Raw genomic sequence first — 25590 nt, 5'->3', positions numbered from 1 at the left:
GTATATAAGGTATGAACTCTTCTCCAATACTTTTGTATCTGCATTTTGTATTGTGCTTTTAGACACTGGAAATTCGTACCTTGTCTAATTTTTACTGCTGGATTTCAGTATTTCATGGTCTAGAATGAGAAATTACTTAAATATTTCTTTGCTACTCCATGAGGACCATTCTAAATGTAGTTCTGATTCTTTCAACCAGGTTGATAGTTTATCCTCCTCCTCCATCGAAGGGTGGCATATCTGTGACTAATGAAGATCTCTACTGTTTGAAAGAGGGGGAATTCTTGAACGATGTTATTATAGATTTTTATTTAAAGTAAGTAACGCTACTATGAATTTTTGAAAGCAGCGTGCAGAAAATACAGTGACAAAGCTTAAAGGGGAGTCACAAGACTGCAGCTGCTGGAATTTCTGGAGCAAAGATAAACTGCTGGGGGAGCTCAGCAAAGTTAGGAAGCAACTTTGGAGCAAAAATGGACAGTTGACGTTTTGGGTTGAAATCCTTCACTTTGATACTAGATGAAGGGTTTCACCCTGAAATGTTGACTCTATCGGTTTCAGGGAGAAGTTGTTCACCCACCCAACAACAGACTTGTTAGTCTGCGATGGGTAAAGTGGTTGAAGTTGTTTTATGGAGTACAAATCTACCAACACTTTCACAGTGATGGTCTGCTGGGGGAAGAATAACCAATAAAACAGTGTGATACTGCTGAGAAACGGCCTTGGATTTCTTTGTCATTGGTGAACAGAATCAGCAGTGAAAAACCACCTTGTAATTCGTTTGAACTTTGAGAAAGACTGGCAACATACCATGTTCCAGCTTTGCGGAGAATTGAAGAGACAAGTTAAGAATTATCAGAAAGATGTTGGAGTGCAACATAACATGGAGATTGCAAGATATACAGAGGAGAGCAGCATTTTGCCAAGACTGACTTACAGGGTGGCAAACGATAGTTCACACATCCTCCTTGGTAAAACACTACAAAACACCCATCTTAACAAGCAGCTAGAAGTTTTGCCACTCCCGAACTTCTCACCAGCATCCTTGTATACACCAACAGGACACAGTTCCTATTCATGTCCTCCATTCTCATGTAAGGAATAGAGCATTGAAAAGTACAGCACAGAAGCTGGCCTGTCTGGTCTGTGCCAAACCACTTAAGCTGCCTATTCCCATTGATCTGCCCCAGGACCATAGCCCTCCCCACCCCTACCATCCAAGTACCTATCTAACCTTTCCTTAAGCTTTGAAATTGAGCTCACATGCACCACTTGTGCTGGCGGTTCATCCACATCTCTCAGCCCTCTGAGAGAAGTTTCCCCTCGTATTCCCCTTAAACCCATGATCTCTGATTGTAGTCTCACCCAATCTCACTTGCGTTTACCCTATCTATACTCATAACTTTGTATACCTCTATCATTATCACCTATGTTCCAATAATCTGTGGCTTGCTTTTTTTTAAAAAAAAGAACATCTGCCTATGATCTCCAGCAAATAGGTGCATACCTTGGCAAGGAAGCTCAAAAAAGCCAGGTGAACGAGCACAAACAATAAAAATAAATCTCACCTCAGAAGTAAGTGCCAGTTTCCTCTCACATTGTCTCACAAATGAATGTGTAGATCTTATGAACAAGTGCTCACAAATCCCTTGTAATGAGCACTTTGTAGTGTTGCCACACAAAACAGATTATAGTATCCAATGCAGCCCTAAAATCCATATAAAGATAGATGCTGATTATGGTGGCTGTCACCTTTCTGTGGGACATTGAGGTGTGATTGTGCAGACCAACACATTCAAAATAACACAAGTATCAAATTAACTTTGCTTGAAAACATTAAGATGGATAAGTCCCTGGAGTCAGACAGGATTTATCCCAGGGTATTATGGGAAATGTAGGAAGGAATTGCTGCGTTTTGGGCGATGATCTTTGCATCCTCGCTAGCCACAGGAGTAATACCAGATAATTGGCAGGTGACAAATGTTATTCCTTTGTTCAAGCAAGGAAATAGTGTTAACTCCTGTGAATAATACTCCAGTGAGACTTGTTTCAGTGGAGGGCAAATTATTGGAGAAGATTTTTAAGACCGGATTTACCAGCGTTTCGAGAAGCATCATCTGATTAGGGATAGTCAACATGGCTTTGTGAGGGGCTGTCTAGGACCAAAGGGCACAGCTTCAGAATAGAAGGATTTCCTTTTAGAACAGAGATGAGGAGGAATTTCTTCAGCCAGGAGCTTATTCCTTAAGAGTTTTAATAATTGTTTATTGCTTATTCAATCTTTTTATTAATATCAACATGATAAGATTGATACATAGTTATTGGGATTACAAAATTAAAATGAGCACAAAAGGATACATAAGCAATAAGTACAATATAGTTAAATCTTCCCAAATCATACGTGATACAAATATAATACAGACAAGACAAAAAAAACTGGGTATAACAATATAAACATAACAGAAAAAGAGAGAAAAATTATTACCCCAAAAAACAAGAACTTATCTAACAAACTAACCCACTAACTAATAGAGAAAAAAGAAAAGAAAAAAAAACAGACTGTTTATAGTGTCTAAGAAAAGACAAAATATCATTAGTGTCCCCAACTCCGATCCTCTCTACATATATAAAATCAGAACCAGAAAAAAAATGGGATTAGAACAGGGTCAGATTACATCATGTGAAAATATTGAATGAATGGCCTCCAGGTCTTTTCAAATTTAATAGAAGGATCATATATGACACTTCTAATTTTTTCCAAATTTAAACATAATATAGTTTGAGAAAACCAATGAAATGTGGTAGGGGGATTAATTTCTTTCCAATTCAATAAAATAGATCTTTTGGCCATTAACGTAAGGAATGCAATCATCCGACAAGCAGAGGGAGATAAATAAATTGACTCCCATCATTGGTAAACCGAAGATTGCAGTATTTACTGTGCTTGAGAAGTTTATATCCTGGATTATTTATATCCTGGATTAAATTGATGCCTCGGTTTTTACTAACAATCAAAGATCTCCCTTTTTTCGTTTATTTCGGGGTACCAGGCAAGGCTGTCCTCTTAGTCCATTATTACCTGATATTGCCCTGGAACCTTTGGCAATTGCTATTAGAGAATCACCTAACATTTTTGGCATTACTTGCGGGATGACTATACATAAGTTATCATTATATGTAGACGACTTGTTGTTATACATTTCCGATCCTGAGAAATACATTCCTGCAGATATATCATTGTTGGCACAGTAGACACAATTTTTCCGGGTATAAATTGAATCTTAATAAGAGTGGATTGTTCCCCCTAAATAGGCAGGTTCCAATTTATAGAAATTTACCTTTTAAATTAGTTAATGATTATTTTATATACTTAGGGATTAAAATCACAAAAAAAGATAAGAATTTATTTAAGGTTAATTTTTTACCCTTAATTGATCAGATTAAATGTTCATTTACTAAATGGTCATTGTCTTTATTATTAATAGGTTGGATTAATGCTATTAAAATGATTATTTTACCTAAGTTTTTATATATATTTCAAGCGGTACCAATTTTTATTCCATAATCCTCTTTTGATAATGTTGATTCCAAAATTTCTTCAAATATATATGGCAGAATAAAAATCCTAGGTTAGGTAAAAAATATTTACAGAAGTCAAAAAAGGAAGGTGGATTGGCATGGCCAAATTTTAGATTTTATTACTGGGTAATTAATATTCGATATTTGAAATGTTGGTTAAGGGATTTGGATTTATCTCCTAGCCCTCGTTGGGTAAATAATCGTATATTGGTTATTGATATTAGCGTAATATTGTGAAGGTGGAGGTGTTACAGAGTATGTCATTGTGACTTGGCAAGCACTTTGCCTTGACCTTTCTTTGCTGTGAAAAGTGACAGTTAAATTTCATTCTGACCCTGCAGGTATTTAGTTCTTGAAAAGATCAAACAGCAGGATGCAGACAGAATACACATCTTCAGCTCCTTCTTTTATAAACGACTGAATCAGCGAGAGCGACGCGGCATTCCTGAATCTGCCATCTTATCGTAAGCTATCATGCCTGAGAATTAAGGGTTGTTTAGTGTTTTCTGTAGAAAGGAATATAAAAAGATGTGTGTGGATGAATAATTTGTTAAGTAATCCAGTTCATTGAACATTTTAAGGTCATAGTGCTTTACAGCACAATACAAGCCCCTAGGCCTATCTAGTCCATGCAAACTATTATTCTGCCTAGTCCCATGTTCCTCCCATCCATGTACTTAACCAAATTTCACCTGCATCAACCACATTTGCTGGCAGCTCATTCCACACTCTGAGTGAAGAATTTCCCCCCCGGTTCCCATCAATATTTCACTTTTCATCCTTAATCTAATACCTTTTATTTCTAGTCTCACCTAACCTCTGTGAAAAGCCTGCTTGCATTTACCCTATCTGCACCCCTCATAATTTTGTATAATTCTATCAAATCTCCCCTCATTCTCCCGCTCCCCAGAGAATTTCAGCTTTTCCCTATAACTCAAATCCTGGCAACATCCTTGTAAATTTTCTCCGTACTCTTTCAATCTTATTGATATTTTTCCTGCAGGTAGTTGAATAGAATTGCACACAATACTCTAAATCAGGCCTCACCAACATCCAATACCACTTCAACATAATAGACTAACTCTTGTATTCAATACTTTGATTTATGAAAGCCAATTTGTCAATAGCTGTCTTTATGTCTCTATCTAGTTGTAATGCCACTTGCAAGGAATTATGGATCTATATTCCAAGATCTCTTTGTTCCTCCTTAATCCTCAGTGCCCTACGTCCACTCTGTAAGTCCTACATGAAGTCCTATGTTCACTAAGTCCTGAAGTCCAACACCTCACAGTTGTCTGTATTAAATTTTATCTTTCTCCCCCTTTACTAAATGAGTACATCAGGAAAAGGTTCATGTGGTGGAAAGTGGTACCTGCTGTTATATTTTTGTTAAAAATATCCTGCAAAGAATACACTTAGCTTGATTTGAAGAACTTGTAGATCTTTACTGTCCCTGTTGGACTTCTGAGTTTGTTTTGGAAGAATAAAGTGGTATCTGCCATACGCTGCTTATTTCAATAATGTGCTGGATTGCTGGGTCTGCAATCTTTTAGTTTTATCTATGATATCTTCTTGAAAATATGTATGCATGATAACTATTTACATACCCCAGGAGTGGTAATTGGAACTTTTTTGCTGCCCACCCTGCAATTTGATATGCATTCATTTTCTTCAACTGAGCATCACAAGACCATAAGACATGGGTGTAGAATTAGGTCATTCGTCCCATCAAGATTGCTGTGCCATTGTATTATAGCTGATTTATTGCTCTCAACTCCATTCTCCTGCCCTTACCTGATAACATATATGCCCTAACTAATGAAGAACCTATCCACCACCATTTTAAATGTACTCAATGACTCAGCCTCCACAGCTGCCTATGGCAGTGAATTCCATACCACTCTCTGGCTAAAGAAATTCCTCCTCACCACTGTTCTAAATGGCGTCACTCTATTCTGAGGCTGTGCCCTCTGGTCCTAGACTCGCCTAGTCTAGAAAATATTCTCTCCTTATCCACTCTAACTAGACCTTTCAATATTATATAGGTTTCAATGAGTTTCCCGCTCATTTACAAAATTTGGCAAGTACAGGCCCAGAACCATCAAATGCTCCGTGTACATTAAATCTTCCATTCCCAAGCTCATTCTTGTGAACGTCCTGTAGACTTATTCCAGTGCCAGCAGATCCTTTCACAAATGAGGGGACAAGATTGTTCACAACACTCCCGAGTGCGGACTGACCAGTGCCTTATAAAGGCTCAGCATCACAGCCATGCTCTAGTTCTCTCAAAATGAATGCTAACATTGCATTTGCCTTCCTTGCCACTGATTCAGATTGCAAGTTAACCTCTAGGGAATCTTGCACAAGGACTCCCAAGTTCCTTTGCACCTCTGATTTTTGAATTTTCTCCTTGTTTAGAAAATAGTGTATGCCTTTATTCAGTCTACCAAAAAACATGACCATACACTTCCCTGCACGCGATACCATCTACCACTTTTCTGCCCATTCTCCCAATGTGTCGAAGTCCTTCTGCTGACTCCCCGCTTCCTTAACTCTACCTGTCTCTCCACCTAGCCTTGTATCGTCAGCAAACTTGGCCACAAAGCCAACAATTCCATCATCCAAATCTTTCACGTATAATGTGAAAAGGAGTGGTCCCAATATGGAACACATCTCGTCACTGGCAACCAACCAGAAAAGGCCCCTTTGTTCCCACGCTTTGCCTCCTGACAGTCAGCCAGTCTTCTATCCATGCTAGTGTCTTCCCTGTAATACCATGGGCTCTTGTCTTGTTGAGCAGCCTCATGTGCAGCACCTTGTCAAAGGCCTTCTGAAAATCCAAGTAAATGACATCCACTGACTCCCCTTTCTCTATTCTGCCTGATTTTTCCTCAAAGAATTCCAACAGATTTGTTAGGCAGGATTTCCCCTTAACTGCTGACTTTATCATGTGCTTCCAAGTACCCTGAAGCTACAACCTTAATAATGCACTCCCAACATCTTTCCAACACCTGAAGTCAGGCTAACTGGCCTATCGTTTCCTTTCTAATGCCCCCTCCTCTCTTAAAGAGTGGAGTAACATTTGCAATTTTCCAGTCCTCTGAAACCATTCCCGAATGTAGTGATTCTTGAAAGATCGTTACTAATGCCTCCACAATCTCTTCAGCTGTGTCTATCAGAACTGTGGGGTGTAGTCCATCTGGTCCAGGTGACTTTTCTGCCTTCGGACTTTTCAGCCTCCTTAGTAACAGCAAATCCACTCATTTCTGCCCCCTTATGCCCTTGAATTTCTGGCATACGTTTAGTGTCACTTTGAAGACTAATGTAAAATACTTACTAAATCGGCTGCCATTTGTTTGTCCCTCATTACTACCTCTCTCCAGCATCATTTTCAGGTGGTCTGATACCCTCCGTTGCCTCTCTCTTACTCTTTATATATCTGAAGATTCCTTTGGTATCCTCTTTATTATTGGCTAGTGATTTTCATATTTCATCTTTTCTTTCTTGCTTTTTTGTTGCCTTCTGTTCATTATTAAAAGTTTCCCAATCACCTAACTCTCCACTAATTTTTGCTATACTTTATGCCCTCTCTTTTGCTTTTGTGTTGTCTTTGACTTCCCTTGACATCCATGGTTGCCTCATGCTTCCCTTAGAATACTACTTCATCTTTGGGATGAATCTAACCTGCTCTTTCTGAATTTCCTCCAGAAACTCCAGCAATTGTTGTTCTGCCATCATCCCTGCTAATGTTTCTTTCCAATCAACTTTGGCTCATTCATCTTTTGAGTCTTGTAATTTATATCCCACATCTTTGCTACTGTTCAGAGGCTTGAATACAACTTCTATCAGGATCTTTTTCTCCTTGCAGTTTCTGAACTACCCTCAAGGATTCTATATCTTCAGATTTTATGTCACCTCATTTTTTACCAACAGACCAACCCCATACCATCTACCTACCTACCTGTCTGTCTTTCCAATACAATGTGTATCCTTAATGTTGAGCTCCCAGCTATGATCTTCTTTTTACCCATGACTCAGTGATGCCCATGTCATGCCTGCCAATCTCTAACTGTGCTACAAGATTATCTACCTTATTCTGTATATTGTTTGTATCTAAATAAAACACCTTCAGTGCTATATTTATCACAGTTTCTGATTTTGCTCCAATGTTACACTTCAATGCATCCCACTTTCTGCAATTTTGCCCTACAATATACCTGAACTTCCTCAATCTCATTATACACGGCATCAACTTGTATACCAACTACCCCATCATTCCTATCTGGTTCCTATCTGGTTCCTATCCCCCTGCCAATTTAGTTGAAACCCTCCCCAACGGCTCTAGCAAATCTGCCTGCAAGGGTATTAGTCTCCCTCCAGTTTAAGCTTAACCCTTCCTTTTTGTGCAGGTCATACCTTCCCCAGAAGAGATCCCAATGATCGAAAAGTCTGAAACCTTGACCGGCATGTGGTACCAGGAGGAATCCAGCACCCCATTTCTCTATCACCTTGATGGCTTTTGGAAGGAAAATTAACTTTTTTTTAGTTTTTCCCCCACAGTGTGTGCATTCACTAAATATGAGTTGCAACTTCTCTGTTCTGAATCTGAAGGTTTTGTTAGGCTGTAATAACTTTATTAAGGGGCTTGGGATTTGAGAAAACCCACGGCTTCTGCTGTCTCTCCTCTCTTCTGTAGCCGTGGCCAATTGCTGTTTAGTTGTAAAGCGATCTGCCTCTACCACAGCCCCTGGTAACTCATTCCAGGTAATGACCAATCTCCGTGTGGAGCAATCTACCACTCTCTGCATATTTCTTCCCTCTCACCTTAAAACCTGTTCCTCCTCGTTCAAAACTCCCTTACCTTGGACGAAAAAAAAAATGACCATCTTATCTATGCCTCTCATAATTTTACAAACATCGTAAGGCCACCCCTCAGCCCTCCATTCCAGGCACCATCCTGGCGAATTGCTTCTGCACCTTTTTTTTCTCTATCACATCCTTCCAGAGGTGTGGTGAACAGAACTTTAAACAGTATTCTAAATATATCCAAACCAATTTTTTGTTCAGCAGCAATAAAATATTCCATCTCTTAAAGACAAGCATACCTAGTGCCTTGTTCACTACTTGTCTACCTCTGTTGTCACTTTTGGGGATCTGTGGGCTTGCATCACAAAGTCTCAGCTCATCAGTGCTCCTGCCTTTTACTCTCAAGTCTGAACAGAATTTGACATCCCAAATTACGTTGCCCAACACTTCTTTGGATTAAATTCTATCTGTCATCACTGTACACAGTTCTCCAGCTGAATGAAATAACCTTCACTGTCTATGCCTCTTTCAATTTTTGTGTGATCTGCGGCTTTCTAATCAGACCACCTATAGTCCCACCAGGAATGTTACAAACAGCAAGAGTCCCAGCACTGATCCCTGCGGTACACCTTATGTTGTAGAAATTCTGTCAGAAGAACACTGCCCTCTGAGTCTGACTTAAAACTTCACTGACTTGCTGATTACTGACTGAACACTTCTTCCAAGAGTCTTGCAAAAATACTGGGAACAATTCAGGAGAAGTGGAAATCCTTCTGGCTTTCCAATAAAAAGCATCAAGTGCAGTAAACGTTCTTATTTTTGGATCAGAAGGTATTCTAAGAATCTGTCCTGAGTCATATTGGGTAGTGTTTGCTAAAGTGTTTAGAGTGTCTTCTCTGCATCTGTGTCACTATTGGCTGTGTAATCCACTGAAACCAGAACCCATGGTGACCAGCAAGGCTTTTAACCTTTGCCATTACAGCTTGCTTCAGTGTGCCATGCTCTGTAATCACAGGATCTAATGATGTTTTTCAGCATGTACAGTATTTGTGGAAAGAAACAGAAAGCATCTATAGGAAATAGTATTGTAAAGAAGTACCTGTGGCATGTTTGCAGTGTGAATTTTGGAGCTCCTTAGTGCTGCCATTGACTACAGTTGGAGCTTCAGTTGATATATCATGGTGTGTCACTCATGTATATGGACAGTACCCACTGATGGTGTGTATATACGAATGCAGTATTATGCACATTACCCTGGTATGAGAGGAGCTGGTAACTGGAGTAGCGAGGTAGTGAGTACCTGATCTCTTGTATTTCCCCATGAAGTACTGACAGTTGTGGGTTGATTATTGGCAGAGTGGTGACAATAAAACAGTACAGTCGACCCTCCTTATCCACGAGGGATTGGTTCCAGGACCCCTCGCGGATACAAAAAACACAGATGCTCAAGTCCCTTATCCAAGTCCCTGTCTCAATTCGGTGAATCTTAGGACCCAGCGGAACCCCAGACCTTATTTAACCTGTCTCAGTGCAGTGGACATTAGGACCCAGTGGTGGAGCTCTGAATCCACAATGTTTCTGTTCATGAAAATAATCACGATCACGATTGAAAATAAAGTGGAAATAATAAAGTGATCGGAAAGAGGTGAAATGCCATCGGTCATTGTAAAAGTGTTAGGCTATGTTGGTCAACGATCAGAACAATTTTAAAGGATAAAGTGAGAAAGGCTCTGCCCCAATGAAAGCTACAATTATTACTAAGCAATGCAGTGGTTTAATTATTGGGTTTTGAGTTTTTGATCCTCCACATCAACCTGGCATGGATGGGGGGCACACTCGATAGCGGTCTGTCACTGGATCGAACTCAGGAACTTTTGTTCCTGAGCCCGGCGCTGAAACATACTTAAGTGTTTTATATGCAGAGAAAGGTTAAATATATACTGTATACTAAGACAAACGTTCGAGTAACTGACGCTAAGTAATACCGGATGTACCTGTTCCGACTTACTTAGTAAGAGAACTTGAGATTTTTTTCGATCCTGATCCACGATAACCTACATACATCCTCTCGTATACTTTAAATCACCTCTAGATTACTTATAATACCTAATACACTGTAAATGCAATTTAAAATCATTGTTATACTGCATTGTTTAGGGAATAATGACAAGAAAGAAAAGTCTGTACATGCTCGAACAGCAAGTACTGGAAGAGCACTTCCGGGTTTTCTCGATTCACGGTTGGTTGAATTTGTGGATGCGGAACTTGCGGATAAGGAGGGCCGACTCTACAGGGCAGCAAGAGAAAAGATCCTTGGAGAGCTTGGCTTGGAGCACTTCAGCTCCCAGCTTTGATACGGGTACAACAGATTAGAACAAGTTACTGGGCCAGAGTCACCAGTCCAGAGACTTGAGTTCAACTCCACCTATGGCAGCTAGGAATCTTAAATTAAGGAATTAAACAACTATTTTAAAAACTAGTGACAGTAATGTAACTTAGAAAACTACAAGCCAGTCTAGTTCACTAATGCTCTTCAGGAAAGAAAATCTGCTCTTCTTGCCCTATTATAGATCAACTATTTATCAAATACATTTACGAGTATTAGGAATTTGCTATGATGTGTTGGTCAGGGCACCACTAAACAACATTAAATAGTTACAAAGAATAAAGAATTATATTAAAAAAATAAAGAAATGTATATCAAATTTTAACATGGCTAATAACGTTAGAGTTCAGAGTACAGGAATGCAGTAAAACATTCATAAATTCCTAAACACTAGCATGTATTTACAATGTAAACAGCATTATAAAAAGTGGTTTAAAGTGTTTGTAATGCAGTGAAGGGGGTAATAGATAGAGGGGTGTGAGGGGAGGTCTAAATTAAATGGTTAATCAGATTGGCTGCCTGGAGGGGGGGGGGGGGGAAGAAACTGTTAAGCTGCTGTGTTTTTGTTTTAATAGTCCTATGGTGTTTTCCAAAGGGAACTTATGGTAAAGGCAGTTTGTGGGGTTGCCAGTGTCCACGGTGATTTTTTGTTTCTCTTCTGCCTGCTTCCTTGTGCTGGACACATACAAGTCCTACAGTGATAGTTAGACTGCAGCTTTCTTGCTAACTTGACAGTTTGTGGTAGTTTGCATATATTGTGAGAGGAGGCTGACCACACCAGACAGTATTGGCTGACGTGAGGAAGGTCTCGGTGATGGCAATATAGAAATGCACCAGTATGTTCTACTGCAAGAAATAAATCCTCTGCTTTGCCCTTTTGTTAATGAAGGAGGTAAGGTTCTCCCACATGAGATATCTCACAGATGTGGGCAGATGGGGTTTAATCTGAGGCAGTGTAATGTGTTGCATTTTGGGAGATCAAATGTAAGAGGAAAGGATCCAGGTAATGGCAGGATATTTGACAGTGTTGCACAGAGGGACCTAGGACTGCAAGTGCGTAGCTCCCTGATGGAACATTACCAGTTGCTGCAAGAAGTACATTCTCTGAGAGCTCTTTCATTAATGCAGGAGATGTGGTTCTCCCACTTGTTAGTGAGAGAGGGAGAGGCTGTGGCAAGTCCAATTGTTGGGTAAACAATTAGTCCTTGCTGGACTGCAGATCATAGTCTCTCTTTGAGAGGCCTTGTTATTGCTTGCTTCGTGGGTGGTGGGATGATGCTTCCTGCTGAAATAGGGGAAGGGGGAAGGCTGATACTTTGCTGGTGCTTGTGCGTTGGAGGAGGGGGGAGGGCTTTGAGGTTCTAACATTTTACTGTCATTCTTTGAGATTCTATTCTGTTTTTGTGGATGCCTGCAAACAGCAAGAATTTCGGGTTGTACATTGTATACATTCTCTGACATTAAATGGAACTATTGAACCATTAAACATAAGCTCAGATCCTTTACATGACACCAGACCCACCCAGTGTAGTTGAACCTTAACATACTTCGGAACAATTAAGGAAGGGCCACCAAGACGGATGTCTCTATTGATGGCCATTTTCCCCTGAGAAAATAAATAATCTGCCTAATTAATTTAAGACCTACCCTGTTCATTTGTATCTGCTGTGCAGCAAAATTTGTTTTTATAGAAACATCGAAAACCTACAGCACAATACAGGCCCTTTGGCCCACAAAGCTGTGCCGAACATGTCCTCACCTTACCCATAACCCTCTATTTTTCTAAGCTCCATGTACCTATCCAGAAGTCTCTTAAAGACCCTATCGTATTTATGTAATAATTAGTTTGGCATAGATATGTTTCAGTTTCATAACCTAAAATCTTCTCTCTTTTTAGATTACCACAGCGTCGACATGCCAGGGTGAAAACATGGACACGCCACGTGGATCTATTTCAGAAAGATTTTATTTTTGTTCCAATTAATGAAACGTGAGTGTTATAGAGAAATATTCCTTATCTGTATTTGTGTAAGGCATGTTATCAGCCATGGTCTTCAACTTGACTGAAGTATTGGGATATGATACCTTCTCTCCTTTAAAGGGCATTTGCAGCAATATTCCACTGGTTTTATAATTAAGCAAGTCCAAATTTGCAAGGTGAGGGTATTGATTAAACAGAATGTAACATTGAAGATGCACTCACAGCTATTTCTTCACCCTAAATATTTATTTCCACTGTCTTTCCCTTTTGGTACACTAGCTACATAAGTGCTGTCTACAAAATACATGGGAGCAGCTTGCCAGGGCTTCTTTGACAGCATCCCCCAGGTCTGCAACCTCGGCCATCTTATAAGAGCAAGGGTAGTAGGCTTATGGAAGCGACTCTATCTGCATTTTTCCTTCCAAACTACACAGCAACATGATTAAGGATTATCACCACCAATATAATCACCTGTATGTCCAAATTATGAGATTCCCTACCCAGCAGCTCTAAGGGAGCACTTTAGTCATGTGAACTACATTGATTTAAGATTCTATGCTTCTGTTTCATCCACAAAAAGTGCATGACCATACACTCCCTGACCTGTATTCCAACTGTCATTTCGTTACCCATTCTGCAATCTGTCTAAGTCCTTCTGCAACCTTCCTGCTTCCTTAACCCTATCTGCCCCTCCACCTATCTTCATATCATCTGCAAACATGGCCAAAAAGCCATCAATTCTGTCATTACAATTATTGACATATGATGTATAAAGAAACGGTTCCAACACAGATCCCTGTGGAATGCCACTAATCACCAGAAGCCAACTAGAAAAGGGTCCTTTCATTCCCACTCTGCCTCCTGCCAATCAGCCACTGCTTTATCCTGTTAGTATCTTTCCTGTAAGACCATAGGCTCTGATGTTGTTGAGCAGCCTCATGTGTAACCTTGTCAAAGGTCTTCTGAAAATCCAAGTACACAACATCCACTGATTCTTATTTGTCTATCCTTCAAAAGAAGCAAGATTTTCCTTTAAGGTTCCCTTAAAACTATGCTGACATTGGCCTCTTTTTATCATGTGCTTCTAGGTACCCCTAAACCATATCCTTAACATAAACCTCCAACAGTTTCCCAACCACTGAGGTCAGATTAACTGGCTTATAATTTCCTTTCTTCTGCCTCTTTCCCTTCGTAAAGAATGGAGTGACGTTTTCCAGAATCTATTGATTCTTGAAAGATTATTAATAATGCCTCACCATCTCTTGAGCCACATTTTTCAGAGCCAGGTGATTTATCTACCTGCGACCTTTCAGTTTGCCAAGCACCTTCATCTAGTATCGGCAACTTCACTCACTTCTGCCCTCTGACACACTCGGATTTCCAGTGTGCTGGCTTATGTCTTCCACAGTGAAGACTGATGCAAAATACTTATTCAGTTCATCTGCCATTTCCTTGTCCCCCATTACTACCACTTTCCATCGTTTTCCAGTGGTCCAATATCTACTCTTGCCTCTCTTTTACCTCCTTATATATCCAAAGAAATTTTTGGTATCCTCTTTGATATTATTGGGTAGCTTACCTTGCATTCCATCTTTTCCTTCTTTATGACTTTTTTAGTTGCCTTCTGTTGGTTTTTAAAAGCTTCTCAATCATCTAACTTCCCACTACTTTCTGCTATATTGTATGCCGTCTCTTTGGCATTTATGTTGTCTTTGATTTCCCTTGTCAGCCATGATCAGGTCATCTTCTCTTTAGAATACTACTTTTTCTTTTGGATGTTTCTGTCCTGTGCCTTTGGGATTGTTCCCAGAAACTCCAGCCGTTGTTACTTTGCCATCATCCCTGTGAACGTCCCTTCCAATCAGCTTTGGCCAGCTGCTCTGTCATACCTCTGTAATTCCCTTCACTCCACTGAAATACTGATACATCTGACTTTAGCTTTTCCCTCTCAAATTGCAGAGTGAATTCTATCATATAATGATCACTGACCTGGAATGTTCTGTTACTTTAAGCCCTTTAATTAATTATGTTTATTGCTCAACACCTAATCCAGAATAGCTGATCCCCTAGTGGGGTCAACCATGAATTGCTCTAAAAAGGCCTTTTAGGCATTCTACAAATTGTCACTCTTGGAATTCAGCACCAACCTGATTTTCCCAATCTGCCTGCATATTGAAAGTCCCCATGACATTGCTGTTTTGACATGCATTTTCTATCTCCCGTTGTAATTTGTAGTCCACATCTTTGCTAGTGTTCAGAGACCTGTATATACTGTAACTGCCATCAGAGTCTGTTTACTCTTACAGTTTCTTAGATCTACCTATAAGGATTCTACACTTCTGATGCTATGTCACCTCTTTCTAAGGATTTGATTTCATTTTTGACCAACAGAGCCACTTCACCCCCTCTGCTTACCTGCTTGTCCTTTTGATACAATGTCTATCCTTGGATGTTAAGCTCCCAGCTATAATCTTCTCTCAGTCAAAACTCAGTGATGCCCACAATGTCATTCCTGCCTATCTCCAACTATGCTACAAGTTCATCTACCTTATTCCATATACCGTGTGTGTTTTTTGAAAAGAACACCTACATTCCTGGATCTGTTTCGAAGGGATGGTCTACATCTGAACCGGAGGGGTACTAACATTCTTGCAGGAGTGTTTGCCAGTGCTACTCGGGGGGGGTTTAAACTAGATGTGCAGGGGGCAGGGATCCAGATCCAGAGGGTTGGTCAGAAGGTGCATGGGGTTAAATGTGTACAAGGTTTGGGTGATCTTGAGAAGGTCATCAAAATTCAGGGTGCAATTTGCCCGATGGAAGTTCAAGGAGCTGGGTTAGGTACAGTAGACAGTGTTTTAAGCAAAGAGAGGAGGAATGGGCTAAGAATTCTATACTTGAATGCGCGTAGTGTCAGAAACAAGACAGATGAGCTTGAAGCTCAGATGAAAATGGGGAACTACGATATTGTTGGGATAACGGAGACATGGCTGCAAGGGGATCAGGCCTGGGAATTGAGTGTACCAGGGTATACGTGCTATCGTAGAGACAGAAATATGGGAAGAGGGGGTGGGGTGGCCCTGTTGGTGAGGAATGAGATTCAGTCCTTAGCAAGAGGTGACTTGGGAACAGGAGAAGTAGAGTCTGTGTGGATTGAGCTGAGGAACAGTAAGGGTAAAAAGACCCTAATGGGTGTTGTGTACAGGTCCCCAAACAGTAGCGTGGATATTGGGTACAAGTTGATTAGGGAGTTAACATTGGCATGTGCTAAAGGTAATGCAGTCGTTATGGGAGATTTCAACATGCAGGTGGACTGGGAGAATCAGGTAGGTGCTGGACCCCAGGATAGGGAGTTTGTGGAGTGTCTAAGGGATGTATTTTTGGAACAGCTTGTGCTTGAGCCAACCAGGAACGAGGCTATTTTGGACTTGGTGATGTGTAATGAACAGGAATTGATAAGTGATCTTGAAGTAAAGGAGCCATTAGGAAGTAGTGATCATAACATGATAAGTTTTTATCTACAATTTGAGAGGGATAGGGGCAGATCAGAGGTGTCAGTGTTGCAATTAAATAAAGGAGACTACGGAGCCATGAGGGAAGAGCTGGCCAAAGTTAAATGGGCGGATGCCCTGGCAGGAAAGACAGTGGATCAGCAGTGGCAGATATTCTTGGGCATAATACAAAAGATGCAAATGCAGTTCATTCCAATGAGAAGGAAGGATTCAAAGAGGGGGAAGGGGCCACAGTGGTCGACAAAGGAAGTCAGAGATTGTATAGCATTAAAGAAAAAGAAGTATGACAGGGCTAAGATGAGTGGGAATACAGATGATTGGGAAAGTTTTAAGGAACAGCAGATCTTAACTAAAAAAGCAATACGGAGAGAAAAAATCAGGTATGAGCTCAGTCTAGCCAGGAATATAAAAGGGGATAGCAAAAGCTTTTTTGAGCTATGTGAAGAGAAAGAAGATAGTTAAGAACAATGTTGGCCCCTTGAAGAATGAATTGGGAGAAATTGTTAATGGGAAACAGGGAAATGGCAACAGAATTTAATGCATACTTTAGATCTGTCTTCACCAGGGAGGACACAAGCAATCTCCCAGATGTATGGATGGGCCAGGGTCATAAGATATCAGAGGAATTGAGACAGATTTACATTAGGAAAGAAACTGTGATGAGTAGACTGGTAGGACTGAAGGCTAATAAATCCCCAGGACCAGATGGTCTGCATCCGAGGGTTCTAAAAGAGGTGGCTCAGGAAATTGCGGATGCATTGGTAATCATTTTCCAATGTTCCTTAGATTCAGGATCAGTTCCTGAAGATTGGAGAGTGGCTGATGTCCCACTTTTCAAGAAGGGAGGGAAGGAGAAAACTGAGAACTATCGCCCTGTTAGCCTAACGTCAGTCGTGGGGAAGATGCTTGAGTCCATTATTAAGGACGAAATAGTGGCACATCTAGATGGCAGAAATAGGATTAGGCCGAGCCAGCATGGATTTACCAAGGGCAAATCATGCTTGACTAATCTGTTGGAGTTTTTTGAGGGTGTAACAAGGATGTTAGACGAGGGTAAGCCAGTGGATGTTGTGTACCTAGATTTTCAGAAGGCATTCGATAAGGTGCCACATAGGAGATTGGTGAGTAAAATCAGAGCTCATGGCATTGGGGGCAGGGTTTCAACATGGATAGAAAACTGGTTGGCAGATAGAAAGCAAAGGGTAGCAGTGAATGGGTGTTTCTCAGACTGGCTGGAGGTGACTAGTGGGGTACCACAGGGCTCTGTATTGGGACCACAGCTCTTTACGATTTATGTCAATGATTTAGATGAGGGCATTGAAAACTATATCAGTAAGTTTGCTGACGATACTAAACTGGGTGGCAGTGTGACATGCGAAGAGGACGTTAGGAGAATACAGGGAGACTTGGATAGGCTGAGTGAGTGGGCAGATACTTGGCAGATGTCATTCAATGTGAATAAATGTGAAGTTATCCACTTTGGAAGCAGGAACAAGAGGGCAGAGTATTGTCTGAACGGTGTCGAGTTAGGTAAGGGAGAAATGCAAAGAGACCTAGGAGTCCTAGTTCACCAGTCAATGAAGGTGAATGAGCAAGTGCAACAGGCAGTGAAGAGGGCAAATGGAATGTTGGCCTTTGTTACAAGGGGAATTGAATACAAGAGCAAGGATGTTCTTTTGCATTTGTACAGGGCCCTGGTGAGACCACACCTGGAATATTGTGTACAGTTTTGGTCTCCAGGTTTAAGGAAGGACATTCTGGCAATTGAGGAAGTGCAGCGTAGATTCACTAGGTTGATTCCTGGGATGGCAGGGCTGTCTTACGCAGAGAGATTGGAGAGATTGGGCTTGTACACGCTGGAATTGAGGAGATTGAGAGGGGATCTGATTGAAACGTTTAAGATAATTAAAGGATTTGATAGGATTGAGGCAGGTAATATGTTCCAGATGTTGGGAGAGTCCAGTACCAGAGGGCATGGATTGAGAATAAGAGGTCAGTTATTTAAAACAGAGTTGAGGAAGAGCTTCTTCTCCCAGAGAGTTGTGGAATGTTCCACACGAATGCACTGCCTCGGAAGACGGTGGAGGCCAATTCTCTGGATGCTTTCAAGAAGGAGCTGGATAGATATCTGGAGGATAGGGGAATCAAGGGATATGGGGACAAGGCAGGGACTGGGTATTGATAGTGAATGATCAGCCATGATCTCAGAATGGCAGTGCAGACTCGAGGGGCCGAATGGTCTACTTCTGCACCTATTGTCTATTGTCTATTCCTGTATTAATTACCCTTTTCAATTTTACAGCATCCTGCTGACTGCAATTTTGCCCTATCATTGGCCTTTTCTTGCTGTTTGTCTCTAAACTAACTGGCCCATCCTCAGCCCTATCACTGCGGTTCCCATCCTCCTGCCACATTCGTTTAAACACTCTCAAACTGCCCCATCAGGACATTGCCCGCAGTAACTGTTGACCTTGCCGGAAGCACCAACATCCTGAGAAACACAGTTTAAAATAGAATAGGTAACATCGGAATGGAGTGTTTTTGAACTTGTTTGAGTTAAGCAATTATTACACCCTAAAAGATTACTGCTTTATTGAAAAGAAAGTCTTTTTTTTTCTTCCTGCCAACATTTGCTGCCTTCAACTGGAGTGCCATCCCTGAGACGTCCTAGCATATGCATGCCCACTACTGACACCTAATCTGACCCTCAACACAGGAGCCCCTCAGGGCTGTCCCCTAAGCCCCCTCCTTTACTCTCTGTATACCCATGACTGTGTCGCCACCCACAGCTCCAAACTGCTAATTAAATTTGCTGATGATACTACATTGATTGGCCTTATCTCAAACAATAACGAGGTGGCCTACAGGGAAGAAATCACCCTGACACAGTGGTGTCAAGAAAACAATCTCTCCCTCAATGTCGCAAAACAAAGGAGCTGGTTGTGGCCTATAGGAGGAATGTAGACAGGCTCACCCCTATTAACATCAATGGATCAGGGTTGAGAGAGTGAACCGTTTATAATTCTTCGGTATACACATCACTGAGGATCTCACTTCAGGCGGTTGAAGAAGTTCGATGAAGTCCCCAAATTCGAAGAACTTTCTACAGGGGCCAGTTGAGAGCATCCTGACTGGCTGTATCACTGCCTGGTATGGGAACTGTACCTCCCTGAAACACAGGGCTCTGCAGTGAGTGGTGTGGTCAGCCCAGCACATCAGTGGATGTGAGCTTCCCACTATTCAGGACATTTACAGCAACAGGTATGGGACCGAAGTCACCCCAACCACCAACTGTTCCAGCTGCTACCATCTGGGAAATGGTACCGTAGCATTAAAGCCAGGACCAGCAGGCTCCCAGACAGCTACTTCCACCAGCTGATTAATTCATGCTGATGCAATTGCATTCCTAAGCTATATTGACTTCTGTTGTATATCTCACTGTACATACTACTTATTGCAAATTACTATAATTTGCATATTGTACATTCAAATGGAGACATAATGTAAAGATTTTGACTCTTCATGTATGTGAAGGATGTAAGAAATAAAGTCAGTTCAATCCTAGAGAAATATTGACAGGCAGAATTATTTTTTCCTGAAATTTGTGTGCACTTCCAATAAAAAACACTAGGTGGCAGTTCAGTGCAGGAAACACTGGCGAATATTTGAGCCAATTGCCTTTTTTTATTGTAACCCAAGTAAAATTAATGAAATTTGCACACATTTAGAATAGAGTTTGGATTTCAGTCAGATACTAGATCATTTGTGATGCTGTCAGTTTATCTATCTTACACTATTTCTGCAGTTGAAGTTCTGAATTAATTATCTGAATGTAATGTCCTTATTGTTCAGAAATAAGATTTTTACTTTTGTTTATGCTGCAGGGCTCACTGGTTTCTGGCGGTGATTTGTTTTCCTGGCCTCTGCAATGAACCAAATCCTAAGTTGCAGAACAATGAAGAAACACAGCACAACAGCAGCTCCGCCCCAGCAGAAAGCAACAATAACTCTGCTTTACAAGAGGAGATGGACAGTCTAACTGAGAACTCGGCTGCAGACAGGCAGAGAAAAACTCATACCATCATCAGCACGATGCCAGAGCTCTCTGCTGGCAATAACTGTGAGAGTGTGGAGTCTGATAAACTCCACACAAGAAGATGCTTGTCTGCCGCTGAGCATGTCCTTAGCAACTTTAATCAGCTGAACGCAGAATCAGAAGATCACCAGATCTCTGCCCAGAGAAAAGAAAATGGTATGGAAGGTAAACAGCTAGGTAAATACCAGTCACCTTTTAATTTCACAAGGAGTCTTATAAAATGCTTGACTTTGAACGAAATAACATTTCGAAGATTTTTAATGGCTGTTCATGAAACAGCTGAAACATGAAGTAAACTCGCATGTTTACAAGCTGCCAGTTAAGAATGGTCAGGGGCACGTTGCCGTTTGAATCAGATTTACTGTCACTTGAGTTGTGTGATATTTGTTGGCTTGTAGCAAATACATAAAATGACTATTAATTACAACATTACTGAGCAATAACCAGTTAGGATTTGTGGACTCTTATTGCGGAGGGGAGTTTCACAATAAGATCATGAAAACCTTCAATGATTAAGTTTATTGACTTAGAAATTCTACTATGTGCCTCAATCGTTTGCACAGGGGACATTTAGCAGTTTTTTGGTTTCTTATGTATAATGATACAGTTACTATTACAAACTTGTGTGCAAAACGGAGATTTAGCGATGTGATTGTCTAGGCTATTGGAAAATTACAGCAGAGGCACTCAGTGGTTGGGGTCTTGAAATTTGATGGTCAAAGTCAAGTTTATTGTCAAATACACAAGTCCACGTGCAATGAAGACTTGTAGCAGCATCATAGGCACATAGCATCATATGAGCAGCACTTACAAGAACACCTAAAACATAATTTATATATTTTTTTAACAATAAAGGACACAATTAGAACAAAAATAATGTGCAAAGTGGTCATAGTGTTGCTAGACTAAAGTGCCAATTGGTTCAGGAACTGAATGGTTAAAGGGATCTAGCTGTTCTCAAGCCTAGTGAATCTTCAGACTTCTGTACCTCTGCCAATGGTAGATGTCTGTGAGGGCATGGGCTGGATGGTGGGACCTTTGATAGATGTGGCCTTCTGGAGATGGCTATTCCTGTAGATATCACCAGTGGTGGAGAGGGCTGTGTTCATGATGTATTGGGATGAGTCCACAACACTCTGCAACCTCATACATTCCTACACATTCAAGTTGCTGTACCAGACCATGATACAACTCGTCAGGATACTTTTCAACTGTCTTACCTCGTAAGTAGGAGCTGTTTGGTGCATAACTGAAGATTCAGTGGTGAATCCCCAGCTGTTAAAGAGTGGCTGTTCAATTTCCTTTGGAGCAAGCTGCTTTTTCCCATTGAAGCCCGTGTGGTTACTGAACTACATAAACACAAATCTTGCAGCATTTCACATTGACTGACATCCAGCAGTTCCTCTTAGCTTGTCAACACATGCGATGGACTGCACTATAATTTCCCACGGGCATGTCGAACGCATATAGCGGTTGAATGTATGATTTTGCTCTGTTGCATGAAGCATTATACAAGCAAAAATTTATAGTGTATAATGTCGTGCTATGTCCATTGGTCTCCAATTGACCTTGGAACATTGATCCACTTAGTAGCAGTTACTTTAAAACAAACCGAACCACTGAAAGATGAAGGCACTGTATGACGCGCTTCCAAATAACGAATTTCCAAATCAGTAAAGGTACGTTTGAACCTTTATTAAGAAGCCAGCAAAGACAAACAATCTTATAGCAATAAAAAAAAATTAATGAAACTAAATCGGCAATATAGCAACCTTGGCATTCAAATCAGCGTAACTAAGCATTTTCAGTAGCAATATCAGAATTAGCATTCTATGTGTATTTAAGTGAGGTTAGCGTGGTAAGCAATTGAACTAAATTAGCAGTCAACAAAAATCTCCACATGGCTTCCTCCCTCTCAACTTGATAAAACAACTAAGACAAAGTGTGAATACGTAACTACACTCATTTGTTTCTATTAAACTGCAACCCACCTGACATAACGATAATAAACACTCCACAAAATACCATACAGATAGAACGTAGATATATAGCTCCTAGACCTTTATTTATTACACTTTAATGACTAAAATTACATACCACTAAAATAGGAGACATGAAATCTTCAAGGACAGTGTTTATACAGATGTCATCTGTCTTCTTTCTTCTTCCAGTCTAGTCATGTGGCAGTCATCTAGGCCAGGGGTTACCACCACTTAGCCCAGTACAGAGTGATCTTTACCACCACTCTCTGTCGTCAAAGTCATGAAACTTCTAGACCTGCAGCTCCTGAAAATCACCTTCTGCAGAAGACAGATCTTGGTTATAGACCTGACCATACAACTGGTCTTGTTCTTGATGCACAACTGCCACACAAATCCTCTTCTGCCTGGAAAGACAAAATACTGTCCCCACAATCCATGACTTTTGTGATGCTGTGACATCAACTATAAGCACAATGTCACCTGGAAGGAAATTGAGTTTTATACCTGACCATTTCTGATGTTCCTGGAACTGTGGTAAATATTCCTTGACTCACCGTTTCCAAAACAAGTGCGACATGTATTGGACTTGCTCCCATCTATGTGAGCATAAATATGTTCCCTTTGAAACTCTCATGGTGGTAAGGGTGGTGAGGTCTTCAGAAGCAACAGATGATTGGATGTTATTGCCTCCAAATCATTGGGATCAGATATGCTTTAGTAATTGGATAACCGTTGATAATAGTCTCTACTTCACAAATGACTGCAGAAATCCTCTTTGTGAAGATTCTGTACCTTCATGGTGGAATTGAGTTGGATAATCCAAATCAGGGGTGCATGAAAAGAGTGATCAGATTTTGAAGGCAGAGCTTTACAGCAGTTTCTCAGAGTTGAGGAGCGATCAATCAGCAAGATTCATTAGAAAGGATCAAGAAGAATAACTCAAGTGCAAGCAGAGGGGCCTTCTTTTCGGACTTTAGACTTTGGCTCATCAGGTTTGGGTGAGGTAAATTGTATTGTAAGTTGCACACTGTTCTTATTTATTCATTCCTAATCTTTTAGTGCAGAGTATAGTGAGAATGGCCCCTGGGCAGTGTTTTGTCCTGTGTGTGGGATGTGGGAAGTCTGGGAGACCTCCAGTCTCCCAGTAAACACCTCTGCACCAGGTGCACAGAGTTGCAGCTCTATGACCTTCAACTCATACAGGAGAATCAAGAGGTGATAGACAGGATTTACACGGAGGTAGTCACCCCTAGATTGCAGGAGACAGGTAACTGAATGACTGTCAGGAGAAAGAAGGGAAATGCACAGCCTTTGTAGTGTACACCTGTGGCCGTTTCCCTCAATAATAATACTTAATTTTTAATTTTAGATACTATTGGGGGGGGGGGCCCACAGTGACCGGGTCTCTGGCACTGAGTCTGGTGCTGTGGCTCAGCAGAGCAGAGAGGTGAAGAGGAGTGCAGTGTTGATCAGAGATTCCTGTGAGGAACAGAGATGAAGTCCTGAGGGCGTGGTAGGGGATACCTGTATGGTATGTTGCCTTCTTGGTGTCAGGATCAGGGATGTTTCAGATCACAACCATGGAGAGGGTGAGCAGCCTTAAGTCTTGGTATATATTTAGCACCAATGACATAGGTAGACAAGGTGAGGCAGTCCTGGAGAGAGATTTTAGGGAGCTAAGTAAAAAGCTGAGAAACAAGACTTCAAGGGTAGTAATCTCTGGATTGTTGCTTGTGCCATGTGTCAGTGAGGGTTAAGAATAGGGTGATTTGGCAGGTGAATGCGTGGCTGAGGAATTGGTTCAGATTTATGGATCATTGGCATCTCTTCTGGGGAAGGTATGACCTGTACAAAAGGGACGGCTTACACCTGAACCCAAGGGGATCCAATATCCTTGTGGTCAGGTTGTTTAGAGTCGTTCGAGTGGATTTAAACTAATTTGGCAAGGCGATAGGAACCGGGGTGATAATGCCAAAAATGAAGTCACTGGTTTACAAACAGAGACAGTGTATAGTGAGACTCCTGGCAAGGAGAGGCTGATGATAGGGCAAAATCGCAGTCAACAGGATGAGTTGCAACGTAAAAGGTGGACAAAATCGATAAGGTGAATACGGGACTAAAGGTGTTATATTTAAATTGCGCAGTATACGGAATAAGGTTGATGAACTTGTAGCACAGTTACAGATTGGCAAGTATGATTCTAGACATCACTGAATCATGGCTGAAAGAAGATTATAGCTGGAAGCTTACACCTTGGATCACCTTGTATCAAATGGATGGGTAGGAAGGTAGAGGGGTTGAAACGACTCTGTTGGTAAAAAATGAAATTAAATCTTTAGAAAGAATTGGCAGAGGGTTGGATGGTGTTGAATGTTCCTGTAATAAAGCCTTCGCCTTTAGATATCCTTTCTTAGGGTCAATATGCTTCAACTTCTGACAAGATCTCTAGGGCAACCTCTGGTGTGCTGTTCAAGGAAGTAGAGACAGGGACTAGAGCTGTCAGTCTTGCCTTCAATACTGTTTTCAAAAGCCTTCATGAATGTACAATATTGCAAAGGATCTCCATCGACGATTTGAGACTCTCTTAGGCAAAGATGAACTGTGTTGTTGTGGTACCAAAAAGGTGGTTATTTCATTTTCCTTCTTCATAATATCAGTAGTACTATTTTGACCTCCATCAGCTAAAACAAGAGTGTTACTATGCTGTAAGTTAATGTCCCCATGAGTCCTTTGAGCTGTTGGATATGACATAGATTCAGAGTGCCTCATTAGTGCAGGCTGAGAATAATCACCCTGAACTACCTCTTGGGTGTCTTGTTCATGTTTCACAAACACTTAAACAAATGCATCAACATTAATATTGAGTATTTTTGTTTTTCTTTGTGCCTTCTCAATATAAAACTGTACTGCTGAAGCACTTTTAGTACTCCACAAGACCATGAGATAGATCGATAGATACTTCATTGATCCCAAAGGAAATTACAGCGTCACAATGGAAATCAGAAGTGCACAGATATAAATATTAGAAGCAGAAAGAATAAAAAAGTAAGTTACCACAAACAGTTAAACAGGAGGAGGTCATCACTTCCCCAGCTATAGGTTGACTCATTATAGAGCCTAATGGCCGAGTGTAAGAATGACCTCATATAGCTCTCTTTGGAGCAGTGCAGTTATCTTTATCCATTACTAAAAGTGCAGAAGTTTACTACAAGATACAGGAACAGAATTAGGCCATTTGGCCCATTGAGTTT

The 25590-nt window shown here is 40.9% G+C and overlaps 1 protein-coding gene across 8 annotated transcripts in view; it reads left to right on the top strand.

Moving 5' to 3' along the window:
* The window catches only part of senp6a (SUMO specific peptidase 6a), a 155995-nt gene that overhangs the window by 107105 nt on the left and 23300 nt on the right, over nucleotides 1-25590 (top strand). For 7 of the 8 annotated variants that reach the window (XM_059986619.1, XM_059986614.1, XM_059986612.1 and 4 more), the window contains 4 exons: nucleotides 200-316; nucleotides 3921-4043; nucleotides 12669-12761; nucleotides 20146-20534. In XM_059986619.1, coding sequence (XP_059842602.1) covers nucleotides 200-316; nucleotides 3921-4043; nucleotides 12669-12761; nucleotides 20146-20534 — 722 coding nt within the window. The remainder of the gene's footprint in view (nucleotides 1-199; nucleotides 317-3920; nucleotides 4044-12668; nucleotides 12762-20145; nucleotides 20535-25590) is intronic. The other variant, XM_059986613.1, reaches the window with a different exon arrangement.

This window comes from Hypanus sabinus, chromosome 12, assembly GCF_030144855.1.
Source record: "Hypanus sabinus isolate sHypSab1 chromosome 12, sHypSab1.hap1, whole genome shotgun sequence".
In the NCBI taxonomy this organism is placed as follows: domain Eukaryota; kingdom Metazoa; phylum Chordata; class Chondrichthyes; order Myliobatiformes; family Dasyatidae; genus Hypanus; species Hypanus sabinus.
This window is presented reverse-complemented; position numbering and strand designations above follow the sequence as displayed.